The 26,081-nt window shown below is 39.7% G+C and overlaps 2 protein-coding genes across 2 annotated transcripts in view; one reads left to right on the plus strand and one right to left on the minus strand.

Annotated features, from left to right (window-relative positions):
- doc2d (double C2-like domains, delta) overlaps window positions 1-26,081 on the minus strand; it is a 99,170-nt gene that overhangs the window by 66,754 nt on the left and 6,335 nt on the right. The window lies entirely within an intron of this gene.
- The window catches only part of cabp4 (calcium binding protein 4), a 33,680-nt gene continuing 18,514 nt past the window's right edge, over window positions 10,916-26,081 (plus strand). Inside the window, exons 1-4 of the mRNA XM_034686860.1 lie at window positions 10,916-10,948; window positions 11,399-11,495; window positions 13,395-13,496; window positions 13,907-14,042. Of these exons, the coding sequence (XP_034542751.1) occupies window positions 10,936-10,948; window positions 11,399-11,495; window positions 13,395-13,496; window positions 13,907-14,042 (348 nt within the window). The 5' untranslated portion in view covers window positions 10,916-10,935. The remainder of the gene's footprint in view (window positions 10,949-11,398; window positions 11,496-13,394; window positions 13,497-13,906; window positions 14,043-26,081) is intronic.

The following is a 26,081-nucleotide window of genomic DNA, read 5'->3' on the forward strand; positions in this document are numbered from 1 at the left end:
ACTTTGGAGAGACCTGGAAAGTTAGGGTTTCACAAGCTGATCTTTGTCTGGCCTGATAAAGTTGTTTTTTTTGGCCACCATGCAATGTACAGTCAGGTCCGTAAATATTGGGACATTGACACAATTCTCAACTATTTGGCTCTATATACCACCATAATGGATTTGGGAGGAAACCAACAAGATGTGCTTTAACTGCAGACTTTAAGCTTTAATTTGAGGGTATTTGCATCCAAATCAGGTGAACGATGTAGAAATGACTACAGTTTCTATATGTGCCTCCCACTTTTTAAGGGACCAAAAGTAATGTCTATGTGTTCCAGCCTGAAGTCTGGAACACAGACATCACCAGATGCTGGGTTTCATCCCTGGTGCTGCTCTGCCAGGCCTCTACTGCAACTGTCTTCAGTTCCTACTTGTTCTTTGGGCATTTTCCCTTCAGCTTTGTCTTCAGCAAGTTAAATGCATGCTCAATCGGAATCAGGTCAGGTGATTGACTTGGCCATTGCATAACATTCCACTTCTTTGCCTTAAAAAACTCTTTGGTTGCTTTTGCAGTATGCTTCGGGTCATTGTCCATCTTCACTGTGAAGCGCTGTCCAATGATTCTGAAGCATTTGGCTGAATATGAGCAGATAATATTGCCCGAAACACTTCAGAAATCATCTTGCTGCTTTTGTCAGCAACATAAGAGAATCAGTTCCTTTGGCAGCCATACATGCCCACGCCATGACACTACCACCAGCATGCTTCACTGATGAGGTGGTATGTTTTGGATCATGAGCTGTTCCTTTCCTTCTCCATACTCTTCTCTTCCCATCAGTGTGGTAAAAGTTGATCTTTGTCTCATCTGTCCGTAGGGTGTTGTTCCAGAACTGTAAAGGCTTTTTTAGATGTTGTTTGGCAAACTCTAATCTGGTCTTCCTGTTTTGGCGGCTCACCAATAGTTTACATCTTGCGGTGAACCCTCTGTATTCCCTCTGGTGAATTCTTCTCTTGATTGTTTACTTTGACACACATACACCTACCTCCTAGATAGTGTTCTTGATCTGGCCAACTGTTGTACTTTTATCTGGCCAACTGTTGTGGTTTTTCTTCACCAGAGAAAGAATTCTTCTGTCATCCACAACAGTTGTTTTCCGTGGTCTTCCGAGTCTTTTGGTGTTGCTGATCTCACCTGTGCGTTCTTTCTTTTTAAGAATGTTCCAAACATTTGATTTGGCCACACCTCATGTTTCTGCAATCTCTCTGATGGGTTTGTTTGGATTTTTTAGCCTAAAGATGGCTTGCTTCACTGATAGTGACAGCTCCTTGGATCTCATATTGAGAGTTGACAGCAACAGATTCCAAATGCAAATGTCACACCTGGAATCAACTCCAGACCTTTTACCTGCTTAACTGATGATGAAATAATGAGGGCATAGCCCACACCTGTCCATGAAATAGCTTTTGAGTCGATTGTCCCATTACTTTTGGTCCCTTAAAAAGTGGGAGGCACATATAGAAACTGTTGTAATTTCTACACTGTTCACCTGATTTGGATGTTAATACCCTCAAATTGAAGCTGAAAGTCTGCAGTTAAAGCACATCTTGTTGGTTTCATTTCAAATCCATTGTGTTGGTATATAGAGCCAAAAAGATGAGAATTGTGACGATGTCCCAAAATTTATGGACCTGACTGTATATTTAGGGATGGTTAGAAGCAACTAAATTGAAAAGCAATGTGACAACATATGACAAACGTCATCCCTATATATAGCAGCCTGTACACTCCAGACGGTTGGCCCGGGGTTGCACAGGCCCCCCAGATCTCTGATTGGCTACCCAAAGCCAACCCAATTCCATAACTGGCTGCTCACCTTGTCAGAGGCAGGGCTTACAAGGGGTTCAAATCAACTATTTGGACTGCGTCATCCGGCTTCTTGTGGGTTTCTGTGCATTCAAATGTAGCACATTTAGAAAAAATAACAACATCTTTTTCATAAGACATGGGCATAGGAGATGGATCAGTCCATCACATTTTGCAAGGATATTACTGCACACCGTCCTTATATTAAAACTACATTTATTGGCAACATTAAGTACTATACATTGCTAGTTACTGTGTTTTTGACAGTCAGTGTGCAGGAGTTTGCTCAAGTACTTTAAACTGTGACTGTGGACAAACTGAGTCCTTAAAGAATCAAGCAGAATTTTTGAAGTTTAAAATAAATAAAGACAACTAGAACCTCTGTATGATTAGGGTTGCAAAGGGGTGGAACATTTCTGGTAAATTTTCATGGGAAGTTAAGCTGGGGAATTTTGGAAATATTCCAAATTGGAAACTTTCCATGGGAATTTATGGGAATTGAGGGTAATTTAATGGAAAGGTATCATATCGAATTATAAATATTTGTTTTGTTATAAGCAGACATCCATCCAAAATAATACAATTAAAACAGATTTATTTGTAAGTAGAACTTTATCAAGAGTTAAATGTTTTATTGAACAATTGATTCTTTCATTGAAGAACAAAAACATGAATGTTGAGCTAAATATTACTCATCCCCAACCCAACCCATTGATTTTTGTAAGTTAAACATTAGTACCATGCATCAAATTTGTTAATATATTACCACATAATATCATCAAAACTTACTTAACTTTGTGTAGTCCACAGGTTCAAATGTGTGGCTTCAATAGTCTTGTGCTCTGGGCTCAAAAGAGTGGTCCAGGGTTCTAGAAATCATCTGTGTATGTGATGGAGGAATGCACAGTGCATGTAGGGGGCGTGGTCTCAATAGCCCTGCAGTAAGCAGTGTGCTATGTGCATGTGATTGAGGAATAGCATAGATATTCAACTGTACTTGCATGAAATCTGGTTGTTTTAGTCATGATTATACTAAAATATATTTTGCCCAACTATATTTGAGTTTCCTACTAAGAGCCAACCTTCAATTTAGTCAATTCCTGGTTTATTCCCATGGAAAGTTTCCAACTTTGAAAATTCCCAGAATTTTGCAATCCTCTGTATGATACTTAAATGTTAGCAGTTGAAGTAAATACAATCGTAGAGATTCATTAGCGTGTGCACACGTACTTCATTCCACCCATGCATGAATTGATGCCCCAGTTAGGTTGCTCCAGTCAAAACAACGTAGACATGCTTCTGTCCATGTATGACCCAAACATGAAAGAGCTGGGTTACTTTGTTTTTATGATGTCAAAGCTCTGTAGAGGGATTTGGTTGATTTTTGGCATCCCTCCTCCAGTGCTTTCAGTCATTACTGTGGGAATGACTATATAGAAATAGTTAATATTTATGTTGATTGTCTATGGTTGCTTTTATATTAATATAATTCTGTTTCATCACCAGCCAAAAACTCTTCCCAGGGGTTTTGAATATGTTTATGATCAAGCCAACTTTGAATATGTTCCCCCATGCTTAGCGATTTATTCTACATGGAGAGTAAAAAAAAGAGTATGATTTCACACCTCATAAACTTAAACACATACATTTAAGAACTTATATTGGATTAGTAGTGCTTCATTTTGGAATCCTTAATGATTGGCCCAAAGATTGGTTAATCAGAGTTAATAATACACTGTATCAACATCGTTCAAAACAACTTGAATTAAACATGATAAGTCTTGCTTCTCTGTCCGCTCAACATACCTGCAGTAAGACTATCATCGCCCTTTTTGTTCTTGAGGACAGAGGCAGCTGGCTACATCTCTAATCCCGACATATTTAGCTGGATAATCACCCTGCATGATATAATCCTTCTGTTAGGTGAGGCTTCATACAACAGAGACACACACCTCATTCCCATTTATCAACTAGGGCAAACAGGGAGAACAATCAGATTAAATTTGATACAATCTTTTACTCATTTTCTTCCTGGGTCTGGTGAAGGTAAGCTTATGTATGAGTATGTTTTTGCTGCACTAATTATTTGTAGTAAATTGCTAGCTTATTTTCATCTGCAATGTTTCATATCTACAATCAAAGTGGAATTAAGATTGACTCATTTGTAGTGAGCTCACCTTGTACAGAGCATGTTCATGAAGCCGCTCACACCCTGACAGACATCTGCTTCTTTGATTTATAGAATTTAATTTTCTGGATCTGGAGTATATTTTGCTGTACCATCCAACAGATGGCCAGCCCACGATTTTGGTTCAATATTTGTGTCCCTGTTGCTTGCTACAATGCAATCACATCAACAGACTTATTAAAACCAGCTTCTTCTGTGTGATTACTAGGCCGGTCTCCAGAAATACAAACAGGACGAGGTGGTAATTACACAAAGCATTAATACGGATATTGTCCAAGATTATGAGACAGGATAAGATGTCTGTGAAAAGGAGAATAATATCTCCTGGTCCTCCTCTACCTGCTCCCCTATAAGCAGACAGACTCATTTCAGAGCTGTGACATGAAATCAACGCTGGGGGGTGTATGTGGGGGGTTGCAGGAAGTGGTGGACAAGTGTTGAGATAGTTGAAGATAAGATGGAGTGCCAGACTCGATTGCATTACTATGGGTTGTTTATGGATCAGACATGGGCTGCTTTGGCCCCTCTGGGATTGATTATCTTCTGACTGGACAGCAGGCGAATATAAAGATAAAATGAAAACAAAAAGAAAAGAGAGGGGGAAGACAAGACAGGGGAAGCCTCACCTGGATCCATGATCAATCTGAGTGGAGCTCGCCCTGTTTTTCTTTGTGGTTTTGCATGTTATTTTTCTACCCCTAACGGGGGGTAATATTGGTCTCACACAACTGTCCGCTTGCAATGTTTTGGATGGAAAACTCAAAAGATTATCTACCAAGGACTATGTGATCTGTTTTTCTAAAGCTGATATTTAAAAAAAAAAAAAAGGTGTTTATGAGTTTTCTTGATGCCCATCAGAGTGTGTTTACAGGTCTTGGGGCTTACCAAAGGCGTGGGTGGTGGCTCCAGAGGGAGCTGCAAAAATCTGTTCAATTCCCTTTAGGCCGAGGAATTATTTTTTGCTATCCATAGGCAGTCTGACAATGCTATAGTGTCTCTCTTAATCCCTCTCAAAACCTCTTTCAATGTAGTCATTTGTAACAACTAAACATAGCCCACATATCAAACATTTGCCAATAACCGATTCTCATATTACAGGCACAGTTATATTTACAAAAAGCAACAGTAATTCTTCCTTAAAATTTTCTTCAGAACTTGTACCTGCATTGGTTATGTCATTTATGGCTCTTGTCTGTCTAGATGTGGCATTAGTAAAAGGTCTAACCTCCCAAACCTTGAGTACTTTTTCTTCACCCAAAAATGTTGTCAATAGAAAATGGTAAACTATTGTTGAAGGTTGAAGTCAGATGCAACAAAAATGTATTCTCTTCCAGCAAACAAATTCAAATAAATGAATGAAATTAGTAAATGAGTCAGCTCCAGAGTAGACTGAAGATTTAACACTACACTACGTTTTATAATTCAAAATGCTTCTCCCATTGTTGTTATGATTAGAGGAACACATTACACCTCATCATCTGAGGAAGTTTATTATCATTAGGATGGACCCCTTGGGTTTTACCTTCTCATTTTCAATGGGGTCCCAAAACAAAATCATTAAAAAACAATCATCTCTCAATGGAATTTGATCCAGAAACTGAAAACACAAACTCCACAAATTCCAAATATATCCAGGGGGGTCGTACGTCAAAAAAGCTATTTCAGCCGGGTTAATCCGGTTTGATCTGTTTAAAACTACTCACCCCCTCCCACCCCCTGACTCTGGGGTCATACATCCCCTCCCTTATCTGAGAACTCAGAAAACTCTGTTTCATTTTTCAAATTATATGTGATCCTTTGGCCAATAGTAAATATGCTATGGATTAACAAAATTTCAAACCCAATTGCCCAATCACCCCGTTTCTGCTATGAGCATCGACTTTACGCACCAAATTAATTTAATTCAATTGTTACACATTTCATTTGCCATTTTGACACATAGTGTGTCCGGAGGTGATGTCAGCCCACTCAGCTTATTTCTAGCTTTATACGAGAATTAGTCCAGCCGCTCACACTTATGTAAAATAAATATATATTTCAAAAAGCCTTAAAAAATTGCAACTTTCTTTTAAAAACATGTAAAATGCTGCTGTAAAATTAAGAATTTGGGCTGCAACACCACTGTTGAACTATACTATAAACAATATAGTAGTGCTACTGGAACATTGGGCATTTGTGTGAATTAATATGACTCATTTGAAATTTTGATCTGTAGGACCTTGAACATAACCCCGGTCTTCCCTAATAAGGTTTAAGTATCCTGTAAGAGTCCTTTCCACTATCAGCTAATCAGCATGACTTCTGTGGCCAAAGATTCACATCCGGATGCAGAAAAAGGATGGTGCAGTCTTGGTGGAGTAATGAGCTCCTTGAGTGCTTTCTATTTTCTGTCTGCTTTGTGTCGTGTGTGTATATCTTGCTCTTGTTTATGTGACATGTACAATGAATCCCAGAGCCCTTCACTCCAGTGGCTCTTGTGAAATATATTTAGATTATCCATTTAGTGTTTAACCCTTAACGCTCCAGCTAGACTCCCTAAACTCTTGCAGCCCTTGTGTGCAGCCCCACTCTTCATCACCAGCTGTGCTAGTTGTGTTGTTTTAGCCCCGGTCCACCTGGCCCTCCATTTCATTACTTCAATTAGCCTGATTACGATCTAAAATTGTTTGTGTCGGCTCGGTGATTGACAGCAATTGGCCACTTAGGGAGGAGAGCTGCAGACACGCACAGTGCTGCTCAATGGCTTGTGCAGTGAACGGCGCATGTGTACAGTCTGTGTGTGTGCTTCAGGAGGAGGTGGGGCGTGTGTTTGTTTACCCTGATGGGAGTTGTGCTCACTGAAGATGAGAGCAATTCTTCAGGCAAACAATGTGAGCCCAAACACTATAGAAAGACCAGATATCTCACTTTACCCACATGGGCACTGTGAGTGTTTTGGCGCTCTCTCTCTCTCTCTCTCTCTCTCTCTCTCTCTGTGTGTGTGTGTGTGTGTGTGTGTGTGTGTGTGTGTGTGTGTGTGTGTGTGTGTGTGTTTGCTAGTATATTGTGAGGACAACATTTTGAACTCATCTTCAAGGTAAAGCCAAAGTTATCAACCAAACTATCTACATCCGTAGCTAATTCATTAGCTGGTAAACAAGCTAGTGTCCCTAATATTTCCCACAGAGTGTGATTCTATTAGTGGGGATTGCTGGTTGTAGTTGTTATCTATCAGATTGAACAACAACTTAATGAAAACGGTCCTGTACGTGGGGCCACTATTTATTTATCAATCAGGGCTCTACACTAGCTTTTCCACTGGTAGCACTGGTGCAACCAACTTTCTCAGTTGGTGGCAGCAGCACATGATTTGGTCGCACCCTTTTTTTGGTGGGGGTAAAGCATGACCATGCATGCTGATGAATAGTTGTCTTGATTGGCATACCGTAGTTTCGTATGAAATCAAGATTGACACTGACTGAAGTTATGATATTTGCTAAATATTTTACTGTGAATATAAAGTTTGTCTGCAACAAGCAGTGGCTGACAGAACAGGTAATTTCTTTTATATAATTTTAAAAAAAGACATAACAAAAATGTTTTCAAATTAAAGCTAAACTTTTTTTTTTTAAGCTATTTTAGGTGATGCATTGGTCCCCACATGTTTTGTGTTTCTTACTGTCGTTGTGTAACTATAAGTTTCAAGCTTAAACTGCGTTGACCCGGTAACAAGTTTAGAGTTACCTGAAACAGACGGGCCACACTGTCGCCAATAAACACACAACATAGCTTTCCCCTCATACCGCAACCACGGGTAATGCATAAGCCATTGTGGTTGAAAGCAGTAATTTTTTTTCTTCACCTGCTGCTTGGCTGGTGACTCCCTGTCCTTTTCATCATCAGTAATGTCTGATTTGGCATTTTTTCCTGGCTCTCTTTCACCACCAGCCTCCTCCTATCTCTTCTCGTTTTTTTTGGTTTTTTTTAAATAATCAGCGATAGACTGCTTCATTTGTGGAAATACCAAAACGCTTCTTGTCGTGAAGTTCTGTCTGTCTTTGGTGTGTGATACATGTATGCGCTGCGTGTGTACGCGACGGCACTCTCTCTTCAGAACAGGAGAGATTGCAGGTGGAGGAGACTGACAAAGCCAGTGAAAATAAGGCGAATTTCAACCACAATGTCTAATACAGTGCCTGTGTTAGAGGGAGCATCAAAACATATGCACTCGCATGAACACGACCAGATGAAATTCTTACTCTCACACGCTGAAAAAGGTTGCATATGCAATCATTTTGGTCGCAGTCTCAAGCCCTGTCAATGTATGACTAAACTAGGTGTAAGCTAACAAGCTAGCAAGCTAGGTATGGAGTGTGCAATACTAGGTATGGAGTGTGCAATACTCCTGCCTCAATCTAAAACCTTGAGCACATCGTCCCTGGATGGCCAGTTATGCATGTTAGATTAATGAAAAGTCAAGCAAACGCAAAAACAACTAAGGCCAACCTTTGCAAGGTATTATTTAGTGACTGAATTAGCTGACATCAACATGGACTGTTAGGGACCAAGCAGTAAGGCACAAGACACAGGTGTCATTTTTAAAGAAAAGTGGGTTTTTATTTTACCTAAATTAGGCAAACCAAATTCACAAACCAGAAATATAAGAACTAGGCCAATACATTAGGTCAACTTAACATAACTCAATTCAACACAACAAAATGTAAGGTGTGAACTAAAAAAAAACAGACCTCAACAATGAGACAAAAATGAACTTCTATAGTGGTTGAGCCAAACCAAGTTTAACAAGAGGTAAACAAAATGGACACTTAATTAAACGGAATTCAAAGTAATACCAACTAAGCCTAAACCCCCCATGATAATCAGAGCCCATGGTCTGCTCCACTCAGCTGGCTTCAGCATAAAAGTTCTTTTCACCCTTGGCCACACCTTTTATTCATTCAAGGAAGTGCTATGCCCCCACAGCCAAGTAACTCCCTGTGTGGCTCCAGCCATCACATGCACCTTACACCGAAAGTGACAACGCTACCAAGAATGGTATACTCTAAGCCTCAATGTAACTTATTGTTGATATAGAGACTAAATCCGTTGTTATACAAGACCATTTAGTTAATCCTGCTGTAGGGTTAGATTTCCTGATATGGGGTCTGATGGAGCTTTAGATGCTTTTGGAGCAAACCTCAGTGGTTTCTTGAGGTTGCAGCTTGGGCAAAGCAGAATACAACATGTCCTGCATGTACTGTATACATCTACATAAACAAACCCTGCTGGTAAGGCACAAAGAAAGCTATAAATTCTTCGCACTTTTCAAGGAATTCCACAACCGTAATCATGTGTGGACTCCCCTCTTTCTCTTGCAGTACAACTTAACATGCCCTAAGCGTGTTGTAATCAGCATGTATCATTTGCACATTGATTGCATGAAATTGTCACAGACAGGCAATCGCTACTCAGTCACGGTACGTTTTGTTCAGCCCAGTGGGAACTGGGAATGCGGCACATTTGGCAGAGGCACATGAAACGGTCGGTTGTAATTTAGAGGACTCTGGTCTTCATGTCTCTTTTCATTACGACCATCATGGTCTACACAGACAGGAGTACAGCCTCTATTAAAGCAGATCTTCAGTGTCTGTCCACATTGAAAGGTGGATGGTGGAGTGAGCTGATGTGTTTATAATGCATTAGTGCCAAGTACGAAGGTTTATCACAAGCAGCAGATAACCAAAGTCGCAGAGGTCCATGACAGAACATTAATGTGCCTCTCAAACAGTCATAACTCTCCTCCTCTTCGTCTGCACGTCCCTAACATGTGTCATTCACTCCCTCTTTCTTCATCTATCTCCTCTCCATCCTCTTCTATCTCACGCTCCGATGAAAAAATTGAAAGCATTTTCACACCATTCCTCTTTTAAGCACATTTGATCTATTTGTTTCAAGGGACTACAACTTTCCATTTAATCTGACTCTATGTATCATCTTAATGTAACCCCTCTGGTGGGTGTTTTCTTGTATGAATTACTGTCTCTGAATTGGAGTCAACAAATTAATCTTCTAGCTCTGTCAAGATGTAATGGTTCCATGTGTAAACAGCATCTTTTGTGCATCACTTTGTTTTACAATTTTGCTTTTACCCTCAGCTCAGAGAATTTTAATTTCTCTATTGTTTGTTTTACTGCTCACAACTTTTTTAGGGGTCAAAGGCCAAATGAAGTAACTTCATACAGCCTGTGTGGCATCAGATGCAGGATACACACAGTTTGCAACTTGTTGGTGAACAGTTGAATAGATTATGAAAACTGAAAAGCCCGATATCGGCAAAACAGCACCACATAGATGGTAATACTGCATTACTTGACAATTGAAAACAATTGTGACAGTGAACTGTTAAAGGGTTACGTAGAGCCCTCCCCTGACTATACATTATCCCACTTATTACCCCGGCTACTACATCAATATTCAAACAAGTTGCCATTATGTATTAATCTGAAGATTACTTTATAGATTTTAAAATGAATTTATTTTCAACTATAAAAATTGTCCCTCAGTTCTCAGAGTTTTCCTTCATGATAAAGTCAAAACATAATCCTGCTTTACTGTTATTTAGTCACATCAATTTAACATTTTCATTCTCAGTAAAGTCAAAACATTAGTGTTTGTCCACTGGCATTTTTGACAGATGCAGAAAAGAAAAGCAGCACCTGTAAGGTCAACTTCCCTGTAATTTTTCTGTTGGCATTTTCTCCTCTCACTCAGCCAGAGCCAAAGCTCGTACCATGTGGAGTTTTTGTGGTTTGTTTTCTTTCATTTGATGGACATCATTCTGCACTTTCCTCACCTCTCATCTCCATTTTCTCTCCTGATAATTTGAGAGCAATATCAAAAGATTTACTCCATCTTTCTACTGATGCTATCAGAAAGTAAGGTTTATGTCAGATTATCAGCTGGAGATGGATTTATAAACAGTACACTAGATGTGCCCTAACTCCTTTCAGCAGATTGCTTTGATTTGTGTGATTAGGTTGTCCCTGACCCTTTGCTATTCGAAATTAACAACCATTATTAAGGGGTTTTGAACGATCAGAATATCAGAATGAAATACTCAACACAGCTGGATAATGAGCAAGTAAGCTGTGTAATAAAGACTGCTAATTGTGTTTCCTTCTAAATGATGTTTGGGCCTAAACTGGAAATTGTTTGCTAACCCACTGGCTTAAATACAGCCACATTATGAGGTGTTAAATTATTAATGTAGCTCTACCAATTTTAGCAATCTGGGATCTTGGTTGGAAATGTGTGCTTTTGGGAATCTGACTATCACTCTTGACCATTTTCACTTTCCCATTTGATTTTTTGTTTTCTCCCAAAAGGTCAAATCCCTCTCTACGTTCATCTCTTTCTTACAGCCAGGATGTCTGTGAGAAGTGCAAAGGCGGGAGCAGAGAGTAGACCGTCCTCTGTGGCCAGGTCAGTGAGATTCAATGAAAAGTGCTGGAGTAAATTAATAGGGATTGAATACACTTATAAAGTCAAATTAAGAATGTAATTTAAATGCTCAATCGAGAGGTGAGATTGTGATCTTTGAAGCCCTACTTGACTACCATCACTGCATTTTTTTTATACAATACAAGTGAGCATTTTCATTTACCTACCAGCTCAAAGCAGAGTTGTTAGTCTAACACAGTATGAATTCGGCTTTAAATATTAACACTTAATTAAAATCAGGATGTGGGTAAAAGAAGAGAATGGAGACAATTTTTGCTGTGCATTTTGAACACGTGTAATGTCCAACACGACCGTAGTACAACTGAACACCGAACAGCTGTGATGCATTCACTGCACTGTGGGAAACAATATCACTCCCCCTCCTTAGTAACCTTACAGGAGAGCGCACTACTCAAAAATTGCCCAATTTCATATATCTTTGTTGTAAATTTAAATCAAATTATTCAAATTATCTGAACCTGAGAAAATTGAGAATCTACAAACTAAAACTTCACAAAAATCTCATCTTACATTAAAGACCTGCTTCCTGCTAGCAGTCAAAAATGATCGAATCAAGAAGCTTATCACAGAACTAAATTTAAGACATACATTAACGAACTGTCTTCAACTTTCACAAAACCTAGGTTTAAATTTTGATGAAATAATGATTTGATATCTATCGTGAAAGTTATTGATATCAGCTGCAATGAAAAATGATATCCTGAAAACATCTTTTTCAATATCGCCCAGCTCTAGCTTTGAAACAATATATGAGTCAGTTCAAATCACAATGTTGGGCTCTAACAACAATAAGATAGACAGCCTGAGCACCGTGACTGATCAGAAACTGAGAAAGACTTTAACCACATACAGACTCAGCGATCACAGCCTGGCCTTAGAGACAGGTGGACACTGACACACCTGACTGCCCAGAGAGGACAGACTGTCAGCTCTGTCCACACAGACAGATGGGGACAGAGACATTATTCCTGCTTCACTGCAGCAAATATGAACACATCAGGAAAGAATTCTTTAGATGGATCAAAAATAAAATGTATGATTTTTATTCTCTTTCCGAACAGACTAACCAATTCAACATGTGCTGGGAGCAATCAGAGTCAGTCTCCTAAATATATATATATATATATAAAGAGAGAGAGAGAGAGAGAGAGAGAGAGAGAGAGAGAGAGAGAGAGAGAGAGAGAGAGAGAGAGAGAGAGAGAGGTTTACTGTTTTTTAAACTTTTTTTTAAATAATGAATTAGTGAATATACGTTTTCTTTAAATGTTCTCTTATATGATGACGACATTGTTGTATTTTTGTTTGTGTGTAAACTGTTGGGGTATATAATGTGGTTTGATGTGATATACTGTTGTTTGTGCTTTGGCAACGTTGTCCTTACTTTCATGCCAATAAAGCTATAACAAATTGAATTGAGAGAAGAGTGAGAGAGAGAGAGATGGTTGATAGAGGGAGAGAGAGAGAGAGTGAGAGGGAGAGAGAAACAGACAGAGAGAACAGAGAGAGGGAGAAGGAGTGAAAGGGAGAGAAAGTGAGAGAGAAAGACAGAGAGAAAGAGAAAGACAGAGAGAGAAAGGGAAAGAGAGAGAGAGAGAGATTCTTGTCTGCCAGGAAATATTCTCCCCTTAAATGTCAAAGTTAGTGTGTTATACAGTCCAGGAAACTTGCAGAAATTCTAACAATTTTGTCCCATTGCTGCTGCTGTCCATCAGCAGTCTTAAGTTCCCCAACAGGAGAGTTCATCTATGAGCAAATAAAAGAAAAAGTTCAACATTGTGGATTTCCATCACTGGAACTATTAATTTCAATCAAAGGGCACTAAGTTCACTTTAATCTGATTTAGTCTCCTTTCTCTCCTAGCTTGTCTCCACGAGGCGGCCGGGGTGTGGCAGCTGGCAGATCGCCCGTTTCTGGAAGATTCAAAAACAAGGCTCTTCAGCTCAGTCTCTCCAAGAAATTCTGGTTATTACCATTCTCTGTTCCTCTTCAACATTAGTTAGGACAAAGGGCAGTGGGCTGTGTAGATTTGTGCACCCAATTAGTGTCATTTATCGGTATATATGCAGAACAAGCCCCCAGAATTCCAAACTACATCTCCTAAGACAAACTTCCCTAGACTTTCTTTCTTTCCTCCTTTTATACTAGTGACCGATATAACCCCTGAGGTCAAATTTTAGCACTGCTGTCGTTTTCCAATCATTTCTCTCGAGCTGAGCAATTATTAGACGGAAGGCAGCATGGAGTAATCACACAAAAGGCTCTTGTGTGTGATTTTTGTTGAGTACATTAGGAGGAGGGGTCGTAGTAAAGTAAAAGCTTGGCTTTGATGATGACAGCTCTCAACAATTGGCTCGTAAATGCGCACTTCACAGCTCAAAGTCAAAGTCCTCCACTGCGCAGGGGAAGGGCTCTGAAGAGGTGGAGGCTCGCAAGAACAGCAAGAGGACCAGTAACAGCTCTGCAGTGGCCGCAGCCTACATCTCCTACCTCAATAAGCTCTTCGGACAGGTCAGTTTAATGGCACATTACTGCTCATGCTCACATGCCGCATGCAGTCAAAGCCTTGATGCATTTTGCTGGTAACTCATAAAAAATAAACAAAAGACAAGTTGTGTCAGAAACCTGTGTTCACTCATCCACATCTCCCTATGAGTTCTTTTTAGGGGGTTTACAACGAGGTAATCTGTAAATAAAATTCCCACCTTGGAAATCAGTTCTTTGCCATTAAATATGTCATTTTTTCCCTCTTTCAAGCTTAAAGCCTCTGTGAGGAGTTTTTAGCTTGTTATGGAGCAGACTGACATCAAAAGTGAGGCATCTTAATGACCAAAAAATAAATAAACAAGACCGTCTGCAACAACATTGACGATTCCTATATTCCAATTTGGTGTCAGACCAGACAACTGACAGCACACTGAAAAAAAAGCCTTTTGTTTTTACATTTTCTGAAGCACATATTTTAATTGAGTGATGCATTTGACTGTTACAAAAAAAACAGAACAGAGTTAAAACAAAAAGGGGAGATGGATCAGATGGTCTACAGGGGGCGCCAAAATCAACACACAAAGTTCCATACAGGAACTTTGATTCTTGGTAGTATGTAATGGTTGATAAGTGACAAAGACTTGTGAGATATGGCAGTTCCAACATGATTTGGTATTCTTTTGTGATAGATGATACCTAAAATGTCTGAAAGCTTGTTGATGTAATTCAAATTGTTCTAAGGACTGCAATTACGAGTATCCTTTCCAAAAGAGGCTCTGGAGAACAAGAAGACAAGCCAGGTATACTTCTCTAAAAACAAAGACCAGTCAAAATAGCAAGGACACAATAATTAAACAACAGCTAATGTGATAAGAGGAGAATCAATATATTCTTCAAAACATTTCTGCTTTTTTTACTCCTTGTTTTTGCTGCTGTGCAAGTATGAAACTATCAAGAGAAGGGGATTGCGCTCTCACTGTAAAAGCTTCATTGAGATTAGCGCCAACATACATCAGCAACAAAGGCTCTGACTGGTGGAAAGATAGTAAAGAAAGGAACATAGGGCCCTATGATTTTCGCGTTTTTACCAATAAAAACGAAATCTACTGTTAAACGCGGAATATCACGGAAATTTACATAATGTGACTCAAATGCTGTCATCATGAGTTTTGTAGTTTCTTTGCAGACGTAGCCGGTGTTTCTGGTGGCCGCTTCGACACGGAAACATTTCCCCAGACAAATGTTCCGTCTCCTCATGATGTCATTGGGCGTTGAGAAACCTAAATGGAGAGAAATGGTACCTCACAAGGACTAGCTAGTCCTACTATTAGATTACTTGTACAATGTTACAATGTTTGATTACAAAGTAAAGTTCAATTCCATAACTCAGGTTGTATTCCCTGCTGCATCATTGCCTTGTTTTTTTGATGCATTTTCTTCAATTACAGGTTGTTTTAAGAAGCACCTTTGGTACAAATAACAGACTGAAACTAAGTGTTGTGTTCAGAGTCTGTTTACAGAAACAAAAAGCTTATTAAGCATTTTGTGTTTTCTTTTTCAAACAAAACAACAGAAATAGACATGTGTTTACATTCAGTTATTTATTTTACTTGAAACCATGTAAAATTATAAGCACTTTGTACTTGTAGTACTTATTGGTACACTGTTATGTTACAACATTATGTTTTGACTTGAAATACCGGGCGAAATTGTGCAATGATGTGTTGCATCAATAAATTTAAGGATTTTTGCATTTCATTAACGGACATTTTATTCACTGACACAAAATGCACACATTATATGGTGGTAAATAAGTGTAAAGGGTAAAAAACAGAATTCTAAAAAATTAAAACAGAAAAAACGGAATTTGGAAATAAATAAAACTGATTTCATAGGGCCCTACAAGGGTCAAATTTGCAAAGAAATAGTTGAAGTTATTTGACAAAATGGCATGCTCAGTGTTCAGGGACAGGGTTAACTTTTGCATCATGACTTCCTTGAGAGGAATCACTTATATCGTGATTTTAGATATACATTTGCAAAGCATGAGAAAATAGTAAACTCACTATGTACTGGACTACATTACAGTTCTGAGTGATCCAAGGAAGCCCTAGTTGCAGTTTTAAGCTTCCTTCTCAATAAGGAAAAACATCACTGGGAGCAGGTGTCAGGAAACAGTGTCTAATAACTAGCAGGTGCAGCAGCTGATTATATCAATTAAGCAGATGATGTCACAGGCTTTAACTGCTTGTAAGATCAACACTAATAAACACCCAATGATCTCAGCATCATGTAAATTGAGACTGACTCATCTATCCGTTCCTCAGAAACAGAGAAAAACGTCAGCTTCAGCTTTTTTTAGCAAGTGCTACAGTGAAGTGACGAATCTCTCTAGCAGACTGAGTCGTTTTGACTGTCTGACTGGAACAGAGGAGGGAATCAGTTGTAATCAGACAGGGACTAAGTTTACAGAGAGGGGAGGTCAGGATGGACAGATGGGTCAATGAATACACAGAACTTCTGAACTATGGCAAAAAACATAACTATGATAAGTGTTTTTCAATAACAGAGACAAGATCATTCTGTTATTCTGGCTCAAGCACAACTTGTCATGCCACAGGCTAGCTAAGAGTGATGATGCATTCACTAAATTTCACACAGATTATGGATAGTGATGTCACTTTAGTGCACATGAGGAGGAGAGTTGGCAGAGAAAACAGGCAACAGTTCAATAGCACTGCTGTCCAGAGTTTACGTGATTTAACATTTCAGCTCTACTTCATGACAGAATTGTACAGTTGCATACATGGATTAGCCATGACATTATGACCACTGAAAGGGGAAGTGAAAATTATGTATTATCTCTTTCTAATGGGACCTGTCAGTTTTTTTGGATATGTTAGGCAGAAAGTGAACATTTTGTCCTTGAAGTTAATGTATTGGAGGCAGAAAAATGGGAAAGGATAAGGATGTGAGCTGCTTTGACAAGGGCCAAATTGTGGCAGCTAGACAAGTGGGTCAGAGCCAAGCAGCAACCTCCAGTCTCAAACTATGAAGCCCATGCGGAAGTGTTATAATCTGCAATTCATTGAGAATCTGCTTGAGGCTGGCTGCAGAAACACCAGAAACCACATAGACACCAATTCAATAAAGACGATCTTTGCAGCATTAATAAACATGTTTACAGCCTGGCACAAAAAATGGCTTGGCTCTACGTAGCTAATTTCTCTATCTGCACACACTGTATGGGGGGTGGATTTTTTTCTAATGCGACGGTTCAGAAGATATTAAGATTACGAGTTTTTGCCCAAATAAGGACGTGACTGACTTGCCCCCCCGGACGGGAACACATAGCTGTTGGCTAGCAGACTCAAACTCCACCTCTTTACGTCACACTTTGACTGGTTGAGTTCCGCATTTCCAATATGGCTGCCACCGACAATTGGCTTCAAAACAGAGCTCAAGAACAAATGGGTGATGTCACGGATACTACATCCATTATTTATACAGTCTATGGTCATAACATCTCCAAAACTGCAGCTCTTGTGGGGTGGCACCAGCCAGCAGAGGTCTGTACCTACAAAAAGTGGTCAAAGAAAGCAAAACCAGTGAGCTGGCAACATGGTCCTAGGTGGCCATGGCTCACTGATGGGCATGGGAAGTGAAGGCTGGCCTGTGTAGTCAGATCCAACAGACTTACAAAAAAAGTTAATTCTGGCTCTCATAAAGGTGTCAAAATATACTGTGCATCACAATTGTTTGTGTATGGGGCTGAGACCCTGTAGACCGGTAGGGGAACCAATGGTGACCCGTCCTTTGCTGAAAGCGCACTGGGCATATGAGCAGCAGAATTAAGCCATGGACGAGTTCATAGTCTTGACATGGCTTATAAATTCCTCAGATCTTAATCCAATTAAGCATCTAATGGACATGCTGGGCAACCAAGCCTGATCCAGAGAAAGCCCCACCTCGCAACTTACAAAACAACCCTGACCCGAGGAGAGAGGGCCCTACATAGTGTTAAGCAGGTGGTCATAATGTTATGACTGATTAGTGTAGGTCAAAGAAAACAACCTTGATCCCAGCATTGGAAACTAATAATTTTGCTGCCTTTTCCATGATGTCAGACTGTAAGTTTACTTCTTCAGTGCCAGTCCATAGATTTTGTGCATCTTACATCTGTCTGAATCTGAGTGAATTTGTTTGGGCTTTTGGAGTGTTTGTGCTTTCATCTTGGTTATCTTGTGTTCATTATAGTTTGAAGCAAAAAACTTGATTGAAAAATAAATAAATTGAATAATCCATAGCTCCTCGTTACTATTTTGACTTGCACTGCCGCTTTTCATAACAGTGTTTTCTTTTAATCAAGAAAAACTGAGCAGTCAGTTATGTGATGCGTCTTGCCCCACTCAATCATTCAAAAGAAACAGTTGATTAAAATCTGCAAAAATAAAACTACTGGATACTAGTGAAAACTAGTTTTTTATTCTGTTGATTTTAGAATTTTGTTTTTTTCTTGCTATTGACAAAATATCAAACAAAGGTCTCATGAGGATATAAGAGAGATACTTAAAAAGGTCTGACAAAGGAAAGGTCGATAAAGTGCAGGTTTATAGACTGAGTCACAGCTGAAAGAAATAGCATTACATTGGCTTTAAGGTTACACAGAATGGAGTTGGAAAATGGATCCATTTGTTCAGCAGACGTTAAGTGGTGACTATCGATTGAAAATCCAAACACTGGTTGTGGCTGTTTGCACTGAACGATGACTATCTGAAAATGTGGACACTGCTGGCAAACCGATTATTGCTGTTACAGACTTGGGCAATAAATGTTGAAAGTCAGTATCATTACCCTGCTTTGTAGTCATTCAGACATGAAACCACCTGACCAGGAGTGATCATGGCCACCTCATCTTCCAGATCTAAAAAAAAACATTCAAAAAGCAGTTGAAGGTGCCGAACACTGGGCTTGCCTCCATCAACGATCTGTCTACTTTTAGCAAAGCTTGAGCTCAGTTTGTAACTAGGGGTGGGAATCAAAAACCGGATCAGACTTAGAACCAGTTCCAATCGATCAATGCTATCAGAATTGTACACCTCAAATATTATCGATTCTTCTTAACAATTCATTTCCCAACACGTCACGTCACGTCGCGGTACGATGCATTACATCACACTCTGCAGAACCCCTAGGTGCAAATACCTCAAATATGCTGAAGAATTTGTCGACTCGGCCTCAATGCTTGGGGTTCGCGTTGGGCCGAAGTGGAGAAGGGTTCCATGTAAACATTTTCGTGTAGGGGAGGCGAACCCCCACCTACCTCTCCCCTTTTGGAGTCGGGACGCTTTCCCTCAGGCTCACATAGCCGAAAATGAGGCACCGAGAGTGGGCAAAATACCTCCGCGATGACCCCCTTGAGGAAAAGCGTTTTTCCTCTCCAAATTCAAAGTCTTTTCATCCGGGCTTGAGGGGCCACGTTCGGACGCACGCTGCCGAGAATGAGGTCAACCTATTGTTCAGGATGTTCAAGGCGAATTATGTTCATGTTCAGTCAGAACTACTTTTTTCCCCCTCAAAAAATACTCAGGAATCGTTAGGAGAATTGATAAGCAATTGGATTGATAAGCAGAATCCACAATGGCATTGACATTGATAAAATCTTATCAATTCCCACCCCTATTCTAACCATGAACCTTAGCATCTTGAGCATTTCAGTAAAATTGTACACAAAACATTTACAGTAACTTTTTAACTCTATTATTTTTGACAGTACTGTATAAGAATTTAAGATCATTATGTCATTGAGGTTGTTCACCAAAGTTTCAAAAGACTGGTGTTTTAGGTGTTCTTGTTAGTGGGAGATGGGGTGGATGAATTGTTGGCTTCATGCTATGTATTGTAAGGAGAAAATAGACATGGACTAAATCCAGGATAACAATGAGACTGACTGAACAAAGTCTGAAGAGCCCTGAATGGCAAATGCCCATTAAAATAACTGGTGGGAAACGGCTGGTAATAACAATGATGACAAATTATTCTGTGTTCCACTAAGATTTAAAAGCTAAAACACCACATACAGGATGTCACAATTATCAATTCACAGACATTGCAACTGTATTATGTTTTCAGAAATCATTATTTTTCACATTGGGCATATTTGAAAACACCTCAGCTTAAAAAAAAAAAAAAAATCAACCATTTATAACAAATATTGTTCTGTTGCATATTTACACTGGCTCATTATGGTAATAGAAAACAGTTCCTATCCTTCATTCAAAATGTATTTGGTGTTAATAATAACCTGTATGATAATATCATTTTGGGAAACAGGTTTGTTTATCATGGCACAGGCATGAAAACATCCACTAACGCCAAGAATAGTAAATCATCTCTTGGATGAAATGTAGATTTGTGTCATAACTTTTCAATACACAAAATTTACATTATGTTTAAACATTAACATGATGTATGTCTGAAACATTCTGCGTATCATCAGACATGGTGTGAATGTGAATGTGAATTTTGAAGTACGAAGGGCTTTCTGTCACCACACAATGTTCTTACTGTGTTATTGATTTCCTATAATTACTACAGGTCAGTGTTACTAAAGAGTACTTCTCTCGTGCAAATTATGGTTATTATCTTTCGCCATACAAGCATTCAGGCAGCATAAACTGACAGACAATAACTGAACAAATTGGACTCCAGATTCCTTCCACTTCTAGGAAAAAAAAATTGACACTCATTGGCCCAAGGGTGGCGCTAAAATAGTCATATAGTACAATTTGTGAACTCCAACCAAAACAGCTTAGCTTCTAGTCAAAATTCCTACATCATTTTTATCTCAAAATTCATCTACACCATTTCTCCACCTGCCTTCTTCTGTTAGAATGTTGTGACTCTCAAAATGTTCACAAAATACTGTCACAATTCCTCACAAGCCTTTGAGCAATTGTCCCAAAACTTTGTCCAGACCATGTACAAACTTTCTGATCTTAATCACCATGTTGTTAAGTCTCAGCCATGTCTCGGTGGTACAGTTATTCCCAATTAAGAAGATGGTGGTTTGAGCCCAGCTCCAGCAGTCACATGCTGAAGTGTAGTTTGACAAGCCCCTCAACCCCAAATTCTCCCAGTAACATCGTGGTGTTTGAATACACCAGAACAGGATTCGACTAGAATGGGATTGACAGTTTCCTACTGTAGCAGCTTCTTCCACCAGTGTATGAATGTGGTGTAAGTAAAGTCCTTTCACCAAGTGCTCATTTGGTTGTCAATTGTAACACAGAAATGTCTTCCTGTTGAGAAGTTTTCTGTTGAAAATATATTTGCAGAAATTCTAAAGACCTAGAAACTGTTAAATCTTTGCTTCAAGTAAAATAAGAGACAAGCATCCAAATACCTACAACCTGCTTGGACCTTGTGAAAATGCTTGCAGCTTGATTGTTATTATATTGCATGAAAAGATCCTTTTAATCACTGAACCGATATAGGACCGTGTAAGACCTAATTACAAAGCAGAGCCTGAAGCTTTGCCATAAATGCCTTCATTACAGGAGAGGGACTTACTAAAAACTAACAGATAACAGAGAAATCTACACCAGGGGGAGCAGTGTGTCTATGACCGTTTTAATGACATTTTATAACTAGATTTTTAATAACTAATGGGACCGTCTAAATGTTTTTGAGCAATTTATGGGAATTGAAAAGCAGTGACCTTGGGCTAGGAAGTAGTCCCGCTTCAACATCTATCCCTGAGTTACTACCACACCTGCCAGGACAGATCTGCCTTGTTTTACTGCGCAATGCTTTAAATTTACTAGTATCCAGGTGGAGACTTTGCACCATGTCCATGGGACAGACGACACTCTGTTTTGGTTGCTGCCCTGACACTGAGGCAGGGAGACCATCCATCCTGCAGCGGTACTAATCCCTGCCTTGACACAAGTATTAATAACCCCCTCAGCAAGGTTCACTGTCAGCCTTCATTACATCCAACTGAAGAAGAAGAGGCTGGGAGAGACAAATAGCCCAAGAAAAACAATTGATGCATTTACATGTCAGAGGGGGAGATGGATGGATATAAAGTTAAAAGGTCTGGACTCATCAATGAGCAATATACATACTGTAACTGTGTGATTAAGTGTCTTTACTATTACATGTGATGTGTACCCACCTCATATATGTTCATGCGTCATGCTTACAAAGCAGCAGGCTGCCCAATGGACCATGTGAAGGCAGACAGAATGAAATTAACTGTTAATGGCCTCGTTCGGACGGATGAATTGAAAGTCTGCATGCCATGCTGTCTAATCCTTTCTGGATGGAAAAAAAATCCAATTAATGTTTTGACCTTGGTTCGTAAATATGCCCTTGTAGGCAGCAGGATCCTGTGCACGGTAAACAGCAGCTTAGAAACACTGCTTTTTGTTACGCTGCTGCTTAAAGAAAACACATCAAAACTTAAGAGTTTTATATAAATCAGAAGTGTTTTAGTAGCTGAAGCTGAGTACACGTAGAAAGGAGATAACTGCTGATTCAATTGGGTCCTGGCGTTGAATCTGTGTCGCAACTCTGCTGGCAATATCATACAGTGAATAATCATTTGAACGCCTGCCACGCCGAGCTGCTTCCAAATAAACCACAGGGCTTCTCCTTTTTCCTCAAGCCATTGTGCACTTGAGCAGGATGACCTTGTATGATTTATGTATTAACCACCCTCAGTGCCAACACGTATTAAGAGGAAAATTTTGCACTTTGCTTTGCATTTCACTTCCGCAGCTGCTCTGATTTTCCTTGTCATGTCACTTTTTAGAGTTAAGAACTGCTGAAGGTTGAAAAATCATTTTCTCTTCTAAAAGAAGCAAAAAAGTTTTGAAAAGACACTTCATAAGAAATGAATGCATGAAAACTGTAAAAGCATGTCATATAGAAAATTGCCATTAGATGGACTAAAGGATAAACAGAAAAAAACATTTTCTTTTAGTATTCAAAGCTTGTGTTTGAAAATGAATTTCTACATCACCCACTCAACACAGGATCCTTACCACCCATCCCACCCTTACCAGCCTGCAACTGAACTGCTCTTCTGTAAATCTAATGGTTAATTTTTGTATTATTATAAGCTTAAAATGCTGATCATGTTTGTCTCAGCTGTAGTGCAGCCAGGATGTAAACAAGCACAGATAGCAGGAGATATCTTGTAGCGTGGCACGGTTTGGCAGTCTTTTGGTCTAGGAAATGGAGATACAGTTGTATGTAGGCTGTGTCTGGTTTAACTGAACCACTCAACCAGAGCAATCAGTAACCAGTAAATGCATGTAGATGTTAACCTATAAGTAGGCTCAAGGGCTTGTGGTGGTAGCGCTGCAAACCAATTTCACATCAATCACCAGCAGACTGCGATCAGGTGTATGTAGATATACAACGCTTCAGAACATCCCTATACTCAACTAGAGCAAAAATGTAGCTACTAGGAATGTTAACAATTGATTGTTAAGAAAGTACTCAAACACGTTTTTTGTTTTCAGTTTTCTATCACGTGGAACAAACATCGTGAGGTCTAATTTTTCATTCAGCTATCAAGGAGTTGTTTTACGTGAAAAGCATGTTTCAACGTTAATCAGCTGGCTACAGATGTTGCCCACAGTCTCCACAAGCACTTTTTTTGTCTGCCGATTATGACCCGGTTGTGCTCCTGACTAACACCTGATCAGAACAAGTAGACAAAAAACTGGACTCTCTCTTCTGTTCAGTGTTCTTGTTGCAGTAAATCCACATGTTGTAGCCTGAGCCTTCACTTTATATGACCATGCGTCCACGCATGCTCAACACGTTGATATTCAGTGTGTTTTAGGGGTGCAACTAAAGATTATATTTGGTGTCGACTAATCTATCGATTATTTTTTTGATCACTCGATTAGTCACGATTATTTGGCTCGAGTATATTGGACTGCTTCAGTCTGCACACCTGTGAAAATCAACATATTGTCAGTCTCTGACAACATAACTTCCAAAGCAAATTTAAATGATGACACGTGAAACATGTACTTGTAACATAGTAAATATTTTTTAAGATAACATTGTGATCACAAAGAAAGGAAACAATAAATAAATAATACAAACTTAAAGTGCAAGTTGTCACTAAATTATGTGGAAATAAGTAACTCAAAATAGCAGCTGTTATCCTACCTTGCAGCTTAAGATCAACAAAAGTATAGCTTTCCTTGACAGTTATTATGTCCATAAAAGTAAAAAATGAAAGAAAAAAACGGCCATCCTATTTTGAAACTTGGTGGGTCTTCAAGTCCAAAAGGTCAAATAATGCTTAATGTAAACAAACCACAAAAAAAAACAACTTCCAGCCCAAGTGACTGAACATATTTCATAGTTTAAAAATGTGTTAAATTGAAGTGCAGGAACGTTAACATATCAACATGCTCAGGTGTCAGGCTGGTCCCCTCTTTGAGGTAATGTTTCCCGCTGCTGAGTGGAGATGCTCAGATAGTGTTGACGTAGCTGGTATGCACAAGAATGACTTGGCTAGTGATGAAAGTGTTGGATACCTTGCCTCATTTGACTTCCACCAAGATAGAGGACTCTCCATCTTTGAGAGAGGCTGCTCTCCAAAGTAAATCAGCACCTGTTGTGGGACAGCAGATGAAAATTAGCATTGTGACCAAGGCTGGCATGTTACAATTGATTTGAAATATAAATGAACAAGCTCTTTTCTTATTCAAATAAATAAATACATCTTCCCTAATTTGTGATAGCTTGGGTGTCAGCATCCTGTTCATTCTCACTGTCAGTGTCTGTTGAGGAGTCACACCCAAGCAGTGTGTCAAGAGATGTAACAGCTGAGGCAATGGTTTGGTCATTTTCACTGGCATGTTTTTTCCTTCCTCACAATGCCTTGTGGATTGTAGTGCCAGAGTTTGGACTTTCTTCTGAACACCAAGCCTCTCCTCTGGTGTCAGGAATTTCAGTTTCCTGAATCGTGGGTCTAATGCAGTTGTGATGATCAGGCTAATGGGTTATCACTTGTGACTGTGACCTCTTGAGACCAGCGTGCAGTGATCTCATCTGAAGCAGCTGCCCGAAAGGCATGTACAGGAGCTGTATTGTAGGTGGTTTGAGTGGACTTCAAAAGCCCTCTGACCAGAGGAGGCAGGGCAGATACTATCACATAGCTTTCACTACTCAAGTAGACTGTGGCACATTCAAAGGCCTGAAGAGCTTCAGCCAGCTCCTCTAGCAGGGCCCACGGGTCTGATTTTAGGTTGAGGTATCGTTTCCCACTTTGTGTTACTGTTGGGTCAAACAGTGTCGCAGTCAGCGGCCATCTCTGTTCCAGTAGACGAGTGACCATGTAAAAGGTACTGTTCCACCTAGTAGGGACATCTTGGACAAGTTTATGCTCTGGGGTATCCATCTGTTTTTGTTTGGTTTTCAGCTTGGTTGCAGCTAGTTCACTTTTTCTGACGTGCTCCACAAGACACCTCGCAGCTCCAAGTACTTTGGTGATCTGAGACTGTTTCAGAGTATGATTGATCCCCAGTTAAAAAGTATGGCCTGTGCAGCGGATTGACATCCACCCATGCTTTTCTTGCAAAACTGCAGCCATCGTCATAGACCATCGCCACAATCTTGCTTGGAGAGATCTCAAACCTTGCCACAGCCTGCTCAATCCATGCAGCAATGTTGGGTCCAGTGTGTCGTTCTTCCAGTGGCACGGTTGTGAGGCAGAGGGTCGTGAGCTCCCAGTCATTACTTATAAAGTGACAAGTGATGCAAAGATATGCCTCTGTGGTAACACTGGTCCAGGCATCAGCTGTTAGGGCAATCTTGTTCTTAGTTAATTTCAGTAAACATCTTTAATGTTACCAACAGTAGCTCTGTACTTTCCCTCCATGAGTTTAGTGAAATAAGTTCTGGATGGCAAGATGTAGCTTGGGTGGAAGGTCTGGATCATGTGCTTGAAGCCATCATCCTCAACCATGGATAGTGGTCTCATGTCCTTGAATATCATGTTGGTTATGCTCTCTGTCAAGACCTCATACA

This window comes from Notolabrus celidotus, chromosome 7 (assembly GCF_009762535.1).
Source record: "Notolabrus celidotus isolate fNotCel1 chromosome 7, fNotCel1.pri, whole genome shotgun sequence".
Taxonomy (NCBI): Eukaryota; Metazoa; Chordata; class Actinopteri; order Labriformes; family Labridae; genus Notolabrus; species Notolabrus celidotus.